General features: G+C 35.3%; 1 protein-coding gene across 1 annotated transcript in view; it reads right to left on the minus strand.

Annotated features, from left to right (window-relative positions):
- LGR5 (leucine rich repeat containing G protein-coupled receptor 5) overlaps positions 1-16,514 on the minus strand; it is a gene marked incomplete at its 5' end in the record, with an annotated part of 67,604 nt that overhangs the window by 36,828 nt on the left and 14,262 nt on the right. The window contains 4 exon segments of the mRNA XM_031940163.1: positions 903-927; positions 1,997-2,065; positions 10,191-10,262; positions 12,612-12,827. Of these exon segments, the coding sequence (XP_031796023.1) occupies positions 903-927; positions 1,997-2,065; positions 10,191-10,262; positions 12,612-12,827 (382 nt within the window).

The following is a 16,514-nucleotide window of genomic DNA, read 5'->3' on the forward strand; positions in this document are numbered from 1 at the left end:
ATATACACATTTTCTTCTGTGACCAACAAAAAATAAAAGAGCATCTGCTGATTGTTGTCTTTCCCTGAAATATAAACGCATATGCATAAATATAAAAATATGATGTAAATAAATGTTAATGTGTGTGTGTGTGTGTGTGTGTGTGTGTGTGTGTGTGTGTGTGTGTGTGTAAAACACTGAAAACTGGTAGGGGGGAGACAAGAAAGAACTCAAATAAAGAGATGATATTTGAGCTGAATCTTCAAAGGAATTAAGGTTACTAGAGGTGGAACTGAGAAGAGAGAGCATTATGTGTTCTGTGACAGCTTGCCCAAAGGGAAGATGATAGGTGATGGAGGCAGAACTTACATATCAGGAGCAGTATATACATTGATTTGGCTGAATGGAATGTGCTTTGGGGGAGGAAGGAATGTTATATAAAAACTGGGAAAGAGTTAGTTTGGAACAAGATTTTAAAAGACTTTAAATGCCAAATAGAAGAGTTTGTCTTTAATCCTTCTATATAACCTCTTGAATATGGGAGAGACATGGTTAGGCCTGTAGCTGAGGAATATTATTTTGGTCACAGCCTGGAGATTGGATTGATGAGTGAGAGGTATGGAAACAGAAAGACTGAAAAGGCTACTATAATAATACAGATGAGAAGTGATGAAAAACCTAGTTATAGTGTATGTGGAGAAACTGGGACACATACAAGAGATTTTTTGGAGACAGAAAAGACAAGACTTGGCACCTGACCAAGTATTGGATATGAAAGCAATGTCATCCACTGCATCCTGGGCCATTGTCAATCTTCTTGACTTTGTCTTGACATTGGACTACGATGACTGGAGGAGAAAATAAGGGTGATGACTTTGTGCAGCTCTAACTTACTTAAATCCTATTTGTGCACAAGTTAAAACATCACCTTGTAATGTCATTTGTCCTCTTTAAAACAAAAACAAAAGAGTAAAAGAGAGAAAGACAGACTAAGAATGCAACAGTAAACTGCATTTTATGTGAAAACATAATCCACCTCCAGAGGAAGAAGGAAACATTTGATTTACAAATAAGACACTAATCAAAAAAACCTCTTTGTGAGAATACAACTTATTTTTTCCCCCATCCATCAGGCAGGGATCATTTCTTTCTGATCTCATTGGAAGCTGAAAAAGAAGAAACTGACTCAAGTTATAGTATAGATGTAGAATAGCTCTCAGAAGGGATTTCTTGACAATAAAAGATGAACTTGAGAAGGAAAGAAGATTCCATCACTCCCAGAGTTTATAATAACATCACTTCATTTGTCTGGGATGAATTAGGCCCAAAGGCAGGGGGATGGAGTAAATACCATCTTCAAGTTCTTTAAAAATCTCTGGCTAAATAATTTGAGTGGAAAATCTTCAGTTTCCCAGCTCACATATGATAGTGACTACCCACATTAAAGTTTAACATTTAAGACAGTCACATATGGAATTTACTGATGCTGACCCTCTAGGATTTTAATTTTTATTATTCTTTGTCCCTTCCCTTCCCTATATAATATATACATATGCGTATGTATATATGTATAAACACACATATAAGAATATATACACATGCACATCTAAATTTCTCTCAGGGCCAGAAAAAAAAGTTGAGTTGCCTTCAATATTCACTATCATTATCATCACCACCATTTCAAGAGAAATTTGTCAAGTATATAGAGTGAGACAGCAGAATTTAAGAAAGCAAATATTATATTCTGGGGAAAGACAATAACAACCAGTAGTGCTATTTTTTGTTGACCATTAATAGAAGGAAAAAATATACACAATTTGAAGTGTCTCTGGTTTTTCCAATATTTCTGAAGTTAACTGAATTTTTCTAGGCAAAAATAGTCAAACATTTTATGATAAATTTATATATAATTATAATATATTTATTGTAAATAAAATTATTATATATTATATATATTATGTATTACATATAAATTTATGATAAATTCCCCTGGACAAAGTTTGTGCCAAATACTTACGATTCTTTGAGACTTGAGAGTGTCCTGATTGCAGTGGGGAACGCATTTAAATTGTTGTAATTCAAATCTCTGTGAAAATAAACAGATCATATTTTTGACTTTCCACTTAGAAAATAATGCAGGTTGTACCTATTTCAAGTGGAGTTTTCTTAAGAGTTATATATTTTCATTAAGGATAAAGGTTTTATATCAGTTTTATCTGCATTAAAACTAATTGATGAGGTAATACAATTCAATAGAAACACCAAATAAAACTTATTTATTTTTTATAGATATCCTCAAAAGTCTTATTCTAATATGCCATTATGGTGTCAAGTTAGCTTCAAGTCTACAAAGATTATACGAGTAGTTTCATATAAGTAAGGAAAGCTTCAAGCATAGGCCCAGAAAACAACCTGTGTCTTCTGTTCAAGGACAAGTATAGACTGGCTTATCATCATAAGGTTAACTGTTGTGTAATGAATTCTTTTCACCTTGCTGATATATGAAATAGACAAAAGCATTAAATGGTACTCAATCATGTATATCTCTTTCCTATTGTTGCAATAATGGTAATGGTAGTAGGTGCTAAGAATCACACAGTTCTTGGATCATCTATGAACATTCATTTAATTGTTGGTACCTTAAAAATAATACATAAGATCTAATAATTTGATATCATATCAGAAGAACTGAACCACATTCATAATTTTTTGCATGAATAAAACCAAAGGATAAAAGTAAATTGTAAGTAAATGGAAGAATAGTTTATAGGTAAATACATGAATTGTTGAAAGTGATTTGTCGATTATAGGTTTTAAAGCATCAAGAAGCATCATTTCATGGAATTATTGGTCATCTCAAATAAAGACAAAGAGGCCTGAAATGAAAATATCTGTAACATATACACTAGGGTATATTGAAGAAGATAAAGAAATATAGAATTCAACAGTATCCTTTAAAGGAAGTCAAGAGAAGCCTTTTTTGCTAGCACTTATGAGGTAGGAAGATAGCAAAACTTATGTCAAGAATATTGTCGTCAAGAAATGAAAAATGTCACAGACTTGTTAATTACTAGGAAGCTTCCCTCCTGTACATTGTGAATCTTTTCCTTTTTTTTTTTAATTTAAATTTTATTTTTCTCAATTACATATAAACAAACATTTTTTCCTGATATTTATTGTTTACTCCAAGATTGAGTTACAAAAAGATCATTAATTTTTCACCCTCAGTGAACATACCTATTTATCCCCCAAATCATCAACAATGCCAATGTTTTAAATTTTTTTTGTTTACTTCAAGAGTACTTCAATGATATTTTTGTATGTTACTTTTTAAAATATAGGAACTAAATATTTTTTTCATGTGATTAATGTTTCCTCACTTGAAAATCATATTTATATGCTTGACCACTACTCTAATGTAAACTGCAAATTGCCTTTATAAGTTTTAAATAATTCTTTATTTTGTAAGTTGTTAGAATCCTAGTGTTAACTCAGTGGAATTGATAGAAACAATGCTTATTGGTTCACACATTAGAGCGAATCCTTACAAGATGTTAAGTCACTAGAATTGATAGAAACAATGCCTACACCTTTGAGAGTTCACACATTAGCTCACACATTAGAGTTCACAAGTTGGGAGATTTCAGTATTCAGTATGAGATTCCTGAATTCACACCTCCCATAATCCCACTCTCGGAGGAGGAGTCAACCTTTGAGTTTATACCTCTAAAAAGAGTATAAAAGGAGCTGAGTTAGTGAAGTCAGTTCAGTTCGGAAGATTGCCAGGAGTCGGAGTTGAGCTAGAGGCAGAAGCTGGCAGAGGCAAAAGACTAGCAACGAGAGCTCTCAGAACTAAAGAAAGCTAACTGGGCTATTTTAGAAGAGACAATAGAAGACTGTACTTTAATCCCTGGCTGCATTTGAGGTGATTATTATGTGGAACTGAAACTAAAGCTGCCTCCAGAAACCTCCCCAAGAAACCTGCCCCCAGAGAGAATGATCATATTTTTAAAAAAGAACACCATAGTAAGTTATATGTCAAGTTTACTTATTATATGTTTTCTTAGTTTTCCTGATCTATTTTTTCTTTTGATTAGTTTTGTTGTAAATGTACATATACCTTGTTCCTAATTATTCCTGCTTTTATAATGGAACATCTCCCTTTAAAAATTGAGATAAGTACAAAATTTCACTTTCTTTCATGTTTTGTAGTTTGTTTTACAAAAATTTTAAGGTGACAACCTAGGATGAACTGAGAAGTGTATAATGACTGAGAAGTGTATAATGTAAACAAATGATAATGCTTGAGATCCCCAGAAGTGATTTCTAGGAGTAAACAGAGACTGCCTAGTGGGTGGGAACTCTGGCCACATTGAAATCGCATCTTAATGGGAGGTGTCTCCTTTTCCAGTTGGCTGTGTGTGTGACTTCATAGACCTTATTTAAGCAATGAGGACTAGGAAGTTAGCCCCTTTCACTGGGAGTTCTGCTGGGAGTAGGAACTAAGAGTGTCAGAGGATAGGATGTAAACATGTAAATAAAGATACTGAGCTTCCATACAACTGCTTTCGAGTGTTCTATTGTGTTCAAACCATTGTTCTTATGAAACAATGGTCAGAGATCTCTGAACATCTCAGAAAGAGGTAAACTTGGTAAAATTGGTTTAAACATGGCAAAAGTGACTGGAGATTTCTCTGAGGGTCTGAGAATTAGTGAATGCAGAGCAGCATTTATAGCATATGAAGGGGAATAAAGTGTAAGGATACTGGAAAAATAGGACGGTACCGAGTTATGAAGTTATGCCAAACAAGACTCATCTTTGTGAGTTCAAATATTGCTTCAGATATTTCCCAGATGTGCGACTATGGATAAGTCATAACTCTTTTTGCCTTAATTTACTCATCTATAAAAGGAGTTGGAAAAGGAAATGATAAAACAAAAAATGATAAACAATATTTTTGCCAAGAAAATCCCAAATGGGGTCACAGAGTGGGACATGATTGAAACAACTGAACAACAAAAACAAAAGGGCAATCTTCCTAATGATTAAAGCTCTCTTCAGGTGGAGCTGTCTCCAAGGAGAGACAGCATCGTTTTGGATAAGGAGCTTTGGGTCAGAAAGATCCAGGTTCATAAAGTCCCATGCCTGACATCAATGGATGACCCTAAGCAAATCATTTAAATTCTTGGTATCTCTAGGTAGCCTCACAAGACTGTAAATTACAAAATAGGAGCTGATCTCTATTGGTAAAGGAAGATTGATCCTTTAGAATTCCCCACTGTGATGACCGCGTATTTTAAAACCAGCAGGAGTCAGGAATTAAAGTTAGGGGAAAATCTTAGATCTTTATTCTTTGTGCAGCTGAAGAGGGATTGTGATAGCAATGTGAGCAGCTGTGACAAGTGTAATGGGCTGAAGTTTGAGTTGATGCACTGAGGTCCCAAGTACATGAGGCTAAATAGTAATTGGACTATACTCTATACATGATTGGATAAAGAATGGTCCCTGCCCACTCTCTGTGCAAGTCCTGATGTGTTTTACAGGAAATGACGATTTTGGTGGGTGGAGGCAGAGAGAGGAACAGGAAGAGAAGCTGGGAGAGATGGGGCCTGGATCCATTCTCCTGGCTGCTGGTCGTGTGGCTGGTGATCTAGCTAGCTCCTTGACTCAGCTGCACACATTGCTATCGCCGATTATCTTCCACTTCCGATCCTTCTTCACTGAGAATAAAGACTGACGATTTTCCCCTAACCTGAACTCCGGACTCCTGCTGATTTTAAAATACGCGATCTTCACAGACAAGAACCTCACCAGCAGTGTCTCCCCGCCTCTCTTCCTGCCCCTCTGCCTCCACCCACCAAAATCATCCCTATGTCATTTCCTATATAATACATCAGGAGTTGCACAAAGAGTGGGTGGGGGCCATTCTTTCTCCAAGCATATACATTAATAGAGTATGGGCCAATTACTATTTAGCCTCAGGTGCTTGGGACCTCAGTGCATCAACTCGAGCCTCAGCCCATTACACCCCACATCAATGAAATTATAGATCTGGTCTTGACAAAAGTGGAATGAACTTTCTTTTGGCAAATAGTGGGTTCCCCTACCTCCAAAGTCTCTAAATGAAGGCTGGATGACTCTACATTGGAGAGTTCATAGAGGGGATTCTTTTTCAGGTAAGGTTGAACCAGATGATCTTTGAGGAAATATTCAGCTGAAATTCTGTGGCTCAGAGACTCTCTTGAGGCTGGTGATTTCTCTGACCAATGGAAATCTATTTTAGCATGTTTTGTTGGACTTTAATGCTGTCTTAAACCATCATGCCTTTTTGTTGCCTGCCTATTTCACACTGGGCATCCTAGATTCCTGTCTCCATGACTATGGGTAGTAATTCTTAATTAATATCTGGCTTCTGAATTTTGATTGAAGATGATCTAACTTTTATAGTAGTTGGAAGTTTCTGCCTTTGAGAGGAATGTCCATTTCTATTTTTGAGAAGTATACTGACTCCAAGATTATCTCAGGAATACAACTAATAATTAAGGCCAAAACCAATATACAATCCTGAATCTGAAATGTAATGCTCAATTATAAAATGTTAGAACTGATGAGGCAATGAGTGAAAAAGTCCATGAAGAAACTCAAGTAACAATATCTTCTACCCTTAGTATGGAGAGATGACAGACTCAAACATGTGAGCTTCTCTATTTGGGACTACCTAAAGTTACAGATACAGATTACAACTTCATCAGTCAAACCTTTTTTTCCCCTATGTAATTCTTGCTACATCTTTTCATTACTTTGCCAAAAAAGACTATCTCCTTATTTTACTGGGATGGGGATAGGGAGGGAAGTATAACTTTTTTTAAAAAAATTATACATTTTGTGAACTCTCATGTATTCAGACTGTCCATTTGTCATAGTATGCCCTTAAAACATGACTGATTTTATATTCTAGTTATACATGTCTTTTATACTTTTTATATCACTTCTAATACCCAATTATGAAGCAACATACTTCAATACTTCTTTTATATCTGTAATCTATCATTCTATTCATTGATTTTTGGCAATGGAAAAATTTGGTAGTTATCATTGGAGAAAAATATCCTTAGGCTTTCCACTTTTACTCACATTTTAATAAGCTTTCCAGACTTAATATATCTTTCTTCTATCTATAGTTATCTATATATCTATATCTATAGATTTTTCTTTCCATACTTAATATACCTTTCTTCTGTCTATAGTTATCTATATTTCTATATCTATCTATACTTTGATAAAAGCAGAATAATTGTGTCTTAGTCTTTGAGGATAATGTATTTCCCAGATGAGTCAGGAAAGTTTTTCGGTCAGCTAATCAGATATGGTTGAATGTTCCTTTTTAGAGAAGAATTGCTAGTTAATTTACAAAGTGAGCTAATCTGAGTCCAACATGAATCATGGCTCACATTTGTCTGGAACAAACCATCACTAAGCTATGTGACAGGCAGGAATTAATGTTAGTTGCAAACATAAATTTCCTTCCTGTTGGCTAATTCCCTCCAGATGCTAAGTTTTGATTAAATGAGGCTTGGGCCCTTATAAGTTACTTGATTTCCAATAGAGGGAAGAGGGAAATAGTACTTTGGAAGAACCATAGCACTGATTAATATATCTTCTACAGACTTATTAAAATTTTGCACAAACTTGATATGAAAAGAACACACATGTATTAAGTACCTATTAAATACATTATGCTAAGAACTTTACAAGTATTATAATATTTCATATTATTACAAATATTATCATCATGAAACCTCAGCGTGTTGTTTCCCAGATGCAGTTCATCATAGGCCCTTACCTAGTTCTTTATGAACAACAACAAAAAAGATGAAGTAGTGGGGATCACTACTGAAACTTAAATTTCTTATATTCTTGTTAATGAAACCAGGATCCTGAACTTGACTCAGAAGCACAAGCACTAGTGTATTAATTTATGATTGCCAAGATTTTTAGCTCTTCCTTATGTGAATCAAGGGCATTCTAATTATTTCCTAAACATAATGGTTCCACTCTGATACTGCATATAGCTCATCTATTCTCTTGGTGCCTGAGAGGAATACCTTATTTGTTTCTATAAGGTGAACCATTAGTGGTTCCTCCTCTCCCAAATGAAGGGATGGCTCCCCCACAAAACAAACAAAAAACCAAAACCAAAACCAACTAACCAACCAAACAAAAACACTTGTGGAAAAAGCTAGAGTAGTCTCAAATACTTTCCTCCTAGTTTTTGTGTTGAACTAGACTTGCATATGAGTAAAGGATTACAAAGTTATTTAATGGAGAGTTTTCCTCTTCCCCATTCATGATTTGAACCAATAATATAGCTTAGGGTCATCTAAACCAGCCTAGATTAGTCTATTGTTAATCTTCCCTTCCCTTTACCTTCTTTGGCAAATACATTTTAGGGAATTGCTGTGCCCAAAAAATTTCACTGCCCACTTAATACTTCTTCAGTTGCTATGATCTCAAGGCTTTGAAAAGTAATTTTTCTTGCTGGAATGCAGCAACAAGAAACATTTTTAATATTACTCTTTATAAATGCCCATATGTTTAAAATCAGATAATTCCATAGTTTATAAATATTTATTTTATGAAAAGACATCATTAGAAGAAGAATAGCCAGTCTTGGAGTCAGTCACAAAGAAGGTTCAGATCAAACCTTTGACACATACTAGTTGTATGAGCAGGTATTTCAGTACCACATGCAAATTTCTAAGATTGGTAGTCACAGACTGCTAAGTTATGGGATTCTGCCGAGAGGGAGTACTGAGGCCACTTCGACCTTTGATGCACAATAAGTTTTCTGCCACATTGCAAAAATGCCCTTGTTGAGCAAGGAGCAATAATTTGTAATCATGGGAATGAGTACTGAGCTGGAAGGTCACAGCTAGTTGCTCATGAGCCCGGATGCCCGGGCCTCTTGCCTGTGAGTGAGTTGCTGAATTGCTGGATTGGCTTTCCTCCCATTTGGCAGATACCATGCATACACAAAACCCATGAGTTGCTTCTCTGAATGGTGATTGGGGATTGTCTACTGTTCATGTACTGATCACGCTTGCAAAAATGTATATTAACAAGGTTGAATGGCATAATAAACTGGAACTATTTTCACATTCTATAAGTCTCCTGCCTCATTCATCTTGCCTCTGAGATCAAAGGGCTCATATTCTTTGAGCTCTTAAAAGACGGCCACAACAACAGACTAGTTGCTGAGCTTCATTAGTGTAGGAAATTTTCATATACAGCATGCCACACACAGATGAATCCTGGTATCTATACCAAAAAAAGCCATGTCTCATAATGAAGACTCTGGTCTCTGGTAGATGATGACATTCAAGGGATACAATTTTCAAGCCTTGTCTAGGGCATACAAATACTCTATCTCCACTTCTTCTCAAAAGGACCTTTGACATAGATGACAGAATGAACTTTTTCACTATATTGGTAAGTCTGGAACTGACTTAGAAGCCAATGGTTATCTGATTTAAGGTTCCCATTCTCCCTACTGTATCAAAAGATATATACAAAACTTTATAAGTGGTTAATTGTTCCTTGTGCTAGCCATTATTATTACTATTATTATTTTGTGATCAACTTCTGTGTTTCCAGACTTATTCTTTTGAACTGCTTCTTGGTATAACTTCTTGGTCATTACTGATTTTCTTTGAGACATCTGTTAATGACATTTTCTGCCCTCCCTTCTTCCCTTGTAAAGATAGGTCTGAACTCAGTAATAATAAAATCGAGGGATGACACTCAAATTGTTCTCTGAAAATAGATTTTTTTCTAATAAGACTGGTTTCCACAAAATAGTGCCAACACAATTGGCACTTTGATCAATGTTTATGGACTGAATGATTCAGAATAATGTATCTTACTTTGCTGATAATGCATTCTTTGTAAATTTATTTTTTTCTACTTTAAATCATTGGTCTTCTAAATCTGTTTGGTTTTTCCCTTTTTTAGGAATGAGAGACAGACAGATGGACAGACAGAGACAGAGACACACACACAGAAAGACACACACACACACACACACACACACACACACAGAATTACCTCCTTTGTAAATAACACACTTGTGGCCAAAAAGCACCATTTGGTTTTTAAAGCTATTTTGATTCTTCAGAATATTAATGAAAAAGGGAAACAAGAAATCAATCACAAAGTCTCTAGTCTGTGGAGCCCATCAAAGCATTTTTTTCCCAGGGAGTAGATCTTATTGTTATGGAGATGTTTGTAGGAGAACATTGAGCACACAATCAGAGGAGCAACATTGAACATAGTGGATTTAGGCAAAACATTTTGATTGGTAAAATCAAAAGAAAACACATACAAATAATACTTAAAAAAATAAAAAGCCAAAGGGAGAGCATGTATATTTCCTTTCATTCAAACATAAACACACAGCTGATTCTGTGACTTGATTTTAAATTTAGTGAGTAGACACTGATTTCTTTTGAATTGGAAGATCAGAAAATACATGATATGACACAAGCATTGTATAGGTCAACTAAAAATTCTATTAGATTGGTTGGGCCCTACAAAAGAAGGACTCAGAAGATTTGCCTTGCCTTAATAACTTCCTTATCATTGCTGAACCCAAATTCTTTGAAGATAGGACCTAAAAAGGGTAGGAACCACTTCATTCTTTGTATCTATACACACAGTATCTAGTATAGTAGATCTATGTTAAAACTGAAGGCTTTCATTATATATTCAGGAGAGTATTCAGTCAATAACACATTCCTGTATCTATATCAAGTGACAATGTACAGATTAGATTTGTTGTCCAAAGAGATCAGTTCTCTTAATGTTATGGAGATATGGAATAACCATGTATCAGTTAAGTGGATCAGAATGGCATGTTAAAGAAGTCATACATAGGATCCCTAAAGAGACTAGTTAGTATGCAATGAAATTGCATGGTGAAACACTAAACTGACATGAATTTTGGAAATTGGTCACAAGGTGAACTGTGTAGAGAAGTATGAAAGGATATATACCAATCTATCACAACTACTGAAATGCACTTCCTACCAATCAATCAAACAACCAGCATTTACTATGTGGCAGCTACTATACTAGATACTGTGTATACAGATACAAAGAATGAAGTGATTCCTATCCTCAAGGAATGGTGGGTCAGTATCTTCTATTTGAAGGACAGCATATTATGTAAAGCACTTTGCAACCATTATTGGAACCAGGTTAGTTTGAAAAATTACATCATAAGAATTTCCATAAAATGTTTATCCTAAGATTGTGGTTCATTTTCTTAAAGATTTATTAGTACCGAAGCAGCTGGGTGGTGCAGTGGATAGAGCACCAGCCCTGAAGTCAGGAGAACGTGAGTTCAAATCTGGCCTTAGACACTTAACACTTACTAGCTATAACTCTGGGCAAGTCACTTAACCCCAATTGCCTCAGGGGGAAAAAAATTAGTACTTCATATGTGAAGTTAACCAACTCCCATTTTCCTGAAACAGTATTCCTTGTACACAGCTCTTTGAAAATAGGGGTATGTGTGTTTTGCTTTTGTATCTCTAGGGCCTAGCACAGTGCCTGACTTGTTGACTTGGCTTGATTTGATTCAGAACTCTTACTGGCAGTTTTGATATCAGAGCAAGCAGCAAGGAATGATTCTTAAATCACCTTTCAAACACAAATCTAATCAGGTAAGAAGAGTAAAGACCCTGGGACACTACCACTATACTAGGTGGGGGATGGGAAGAGCAGAACCAACACAGGCCTGAGGCACTATAACTTGGGGATGGCAAAGAGGGGGCAGGTGGAAGGAAGCATGTCATTTGGTTGCTTCTTATTTTAAATAAAATAAATATTTAAATAAAAAAATTTAAATAAAATGCTTTCTACCTAGATGCTATTATTGAAGATGTATAAGCATGTAAGTACCCTCTACAGCTCAGGAAAGTAAAGGGAGTAAGCATTCATGCAACATCTTCTATATGCCAGGTACCATGGTAAATGCTTTTACAACTAGTATTGTGTTTGATCCTCACAACAACCCTGTGAAGTAAGTGCTGTTACCATTTCCATTTTATGGTTGAAGAAACTGAGATAGAGGTCAAGTGACTTGCCTAAATAACTAAGTATCTGAAGTTAGATTTGAACTCATATCTTCCTAACTCCTGGCCCAGCACTCTGTCCACTGTGCCCCCCAGATGCCTAATCTGACCTACCTTGGATTATTTCAGTGGTCTGAGGGATAGTCCCTGTTGCCCACTTCAGTTCACTTTTTGATAATCACAAGTTCTTAGTTACAAGACTATTTATTTTTATAAATGCTATTTGAGAAAATATTCAATTAAATAAGAAAATAAATCTATGTGTCTCAGAAAAAACTTTAAAATAATACATAGTATTACTCACATCTTTGATTAATAAGAAAAAAGGATTTGGACTTTTATTATATTTATAAACCACTCCATGTTTTGCAATTGGGAGGGGGAATATCATACATTTAAAATTTCCTGACTAAAGTTGAGAGTTCTACATTTTAAAGTCTATGTCATAGAATGAACTCAGAAAGTTTTCTTTTTAAAAAAATTTCAATAAAACTTACAGTACTACCAAACTGGAGAGTTTTCCAAAGGCATAGTCTGGTATGTAGTGTATTTTGTTTAGCGCTAAAATCATGGTCTGTAATGCTGATAAACTTTTAAAAGCCTAGACAGGAATTTCTGTCAAAGAGTTGTCATCTAGCCACAAGTGTCTCAAGGAGAGCAGGCTGTTAAAGCAGTTAGGTGGGATGTAATTGATTTGGTTGGCATCCAAATACCTTAGGAAAAAAAAAAAGAGAATGTTAGTAAAAATATGGCAACATACTTATTTGAGACTTGGTAATGGGTGGACAATTGAAGCGTGTTTTAAGAGGGTTTTGCTTTGGCATTATTTTCTGGTCCCAGGTTCCCCTGATATCTAAAGATCACATATTTGATTGATTGGTTAACTAAAAAAGTTTATTAATTAAAAGATTGGTTAATTAAAATTAAAACCACTTCATGGTATCTGTTCAGTTAGATGAAATTTCAGATTATAGCATTCTATGTGAGTCTTAGACTACCAGTCAAGTTGTATCTAAAGTTCAGATAAGTCTCATTTTAATTGTATTCAGCTGGTGTGTTTTTCATTGGGAGGGGGTCATCACTTCAGAAGGCTGAGGTTTCAGGTTGGCTGACCTTTTAAGATAGATTTATAATACAAAACGAATGCCTCTTTCAACCACAAATTAAGAACATATTGGTACAATGGAAAGACCACTGGTTTTGATGTCAGAGTAACTGGATTCAAATATTGTTTGTTATTTGTTCAACTCTCAATCCTGGGTTATCTTGGGTAAGTAATTTAGATCTTAGTTTCTCATCTGTAAAATAAGGGGGTTGACCTAGCTAGATTAGAGGGATCAGATATGTGGCTGCTGAAGCCCACAATATGCCTATGTGTTGCCAGAAACAGATTAAAATGTAAATGTGACATATTTAACAACATAAATAAAGATTATACACACAATCATTACATTTTGAAACTAAATCAAGATGTGGTCCACAAAATCCCTTGTATACAATTCTATGTTCTAAAGGATAATTGTCTGATTTAACTGGAAGTACACTTTTTTTCTGTGATGTGATGGTATGTGATCTAAGGGGTTTCAAGTATTCTGTTTTGTTTTTTTTCTCCAATTAATAGCTATTCATTTTTTTTCCCTCTAAACTCAAGATGGGGAGGCATAATCAACATCTGTGTTAACAAATATGCATAATCAAGCAAAACAAATTCCATCACTGGCTCCTTCTAAAAATATATGGTGGATTCTACATCTTGAGTCCATCCTCTTTTCATCAAGAGGGGAAAGGTTTATCATTTATCCTCTGGTTGGTCATTGAATTTCTTAAGTCTGTCTGAGTTTGTTTGTTTTTACAATATTGTGGTTATTGTAGAAACTGTTTTCCTGCTTCTGCTTACTTCACCCTTAATCAGTTCATTTAAATCTTTCTAGACCTTTCTAAACTCTTCCTATATTTGTGTATGTATATATTTGTGTGTGTATGTATATATATATATATATACATACACACACACACATACATACATATTCATCCAGTGAATGATGGAAAATGCTTCATTTGTTCTTGGGTATAACCAATGTAGAAATGTTTTGCTTGACTACATATACTTGTTACTAGAATTTTGTTTTTCTTTTGTTTTCCCTTTCAGTGGAGGTTTGGAGATGCTAGGGAAAGAGAATTAACCCTTTATTAAACAAAAACAAAAAAGAGACTATTTGCAACCCGTTACATATGGCAACCATCTGGCAAAATAATATAAATGAAAAGCATAATTTGTTCAACAATTCTAATTCATTTCAACAATATTCACTAAGTGCAAAGCATGATATATTTTTGGTTCTTGTGTCAAAAAAAACAAACAAACCCAACAGACTAAGAAATCACTTCTATTCTTTTTTTTTTTATTTAATAGCCTTTTATTTACAGGATATAAACATGGGTAACTTTACAGCATTAACAATTGCCAAACCTCTTGTTCCAATTTTTCACCTCTTACCCCCCCCCCCACCCCCTCCCCTAGATGGCAGGATGACCAGTAGATGTTAAATATATTAAAATATAAATTAGATACACAATAGGTATACCCGACCAAAACGTTATTTTGCTGTAGAAAAAGAATCAGACTCTGAAATATTGTACAATTAGCTTGTGAAGGAAATCAAAAATGCAGGTGTGCATAAATATAGGGATTGGGAATTCAATGTAATGGTTTTTAGTCATCTCCCAGAGTTCTTTTTCTGGGCATAGCTGGTTCAGTTCATTACTGCTCCATTAGAAATGATTTGATTGATCTCGTTGCTGAGGATGGCCTGATCCATCAGAACTGGTCATCATATAGTATTGTTGTTGAAGTATATAATGATCTCCTGGTCCTGCTCATTTCACTCAGCATCAGTTCATGTAAGTCTTTCCAGGCCTTTCTGAAATCATCCTGTTGGTCATTTCTTACAGAACAGTAATATTCCATAATTTTCATATGCCACAATTTATTCAACCATTCTCCAACTGATGGACATCCATTCAGTTTCCAGTTTTTAGCCACTACAAAAAGGGCTGCCACAAACATTCGAATCACTTCTATTCTAAAGATATTCTCATCCTCTTTTAACTGATATTATTTAAAGGATGGAAACTTTTCTTTTTTGTCTAAACCTATGATTTCATCAGAGAACTTATGACTGAGGAATGGAAGAGACGGGGGAAGAAAACCAATTAAGAAGCTATTGCAATAATCTGAAGGATTCTGGGAAGATGGTGGAGTAGGTTGGTAAATTTCAAGTTCTCCAGCTTTCCCCTACAAATAGAACAAATTTGCATCTCAGGTGAACACAGTTGGTGAAAAATCAAGAAGATTTGGGGCAGAACAGGGGTCCTCCAGGTACAACCTGAGAAGATCTGAAGAAAGACCCAAACCTGGGGATTAATCCACACCTCCAGGCTAACTCCACAGAAACACCAAGTGGGGAGCCTTGGGGTGGAGGGAGCTGAGTTAGGTTGGAGCCTCCCTGAAAACCACAGGGATTTTTATCTCCTGGACTTTTTGTTGAGTTGGGGTTTGAGTCCAGGAAGACTGAGTGAATCTTGGCAGATTAGGAATGTGAGGCTCCATGCTGCAGACATGCCATCCTGGGTGAAAAAGAACCAGCACCCTGGTGAGTACAAGAAACCGGGGGACAGAGACATTACTGGCTGTGGGCACTTGCAGCAGTGTGAATCTCCTTGGTTTGGGGTTCCATGGAAACTTACTATGGGAACAGGGAAGATTAAATTCATCTTCAGAGAAGGACACTAAAATAAAAAAAAACTTTTACCTCAAAGAGAAATGCAAAATGGCTCCCTGCCCAGAGAGAATTTATAGAAGAACTCAAAAAGAATTTAAAAATCAAATGAGAGACATTGAGGAAACTAAACTAAAAACCATTCAAGAAAAACAAGAAGATTATGAAAAAAAGGTTAGCTAACTAGAAAAGGAGATACAGAGCCTTGAAGATGAAAACAACACTTTGAAAATTAGAATTGGGTAAGGGGAAGCCAGTGAAGCTATAAGAGACCAAGAAATAACAAAACAAATTCTAAAGAATGAAAAAAAAATAGAACAGAATGTATAACATCTTATAAGAAAAACAACAGGTCTGTAAAACAAATCAGGAAAAGAAAATATAAGAATAATTGGACTGCCTGAAAGTTGTGACCAGAAAAAGAACCTTGACACAATAATGAAAGAAATAATCCAAAAAAATTGTCCTGGAGTGCTAGAACATGAGGGGAAAGTAAATATAAAACAAACAAAAAAAAATCCAGTGATCACCATCTCAAAGAAATCCTTTGTGGAAAAAACCTAGGAATATTATCGTCAAATTTTGAAATTGCCAGATCAAAGAGAAAAATTTTCCAAGAAA

The sequence above is a fragment of the Sarcophilus harrisii genome, chromosome 5 (assembly GCF_902635505.1).
Source record: "Sarcophilus harrisii chromosome 5, mSarHar1.11, whole genome shotgun sequence".
NCBI classification, from domain to species: domain Eukaryota; kingdom Metazoa; phylum Chordata; class Mammalia; order Dasyuromorphia; family Dasyuridae; genus Sarcophilus; species Sarcophilus harrisii.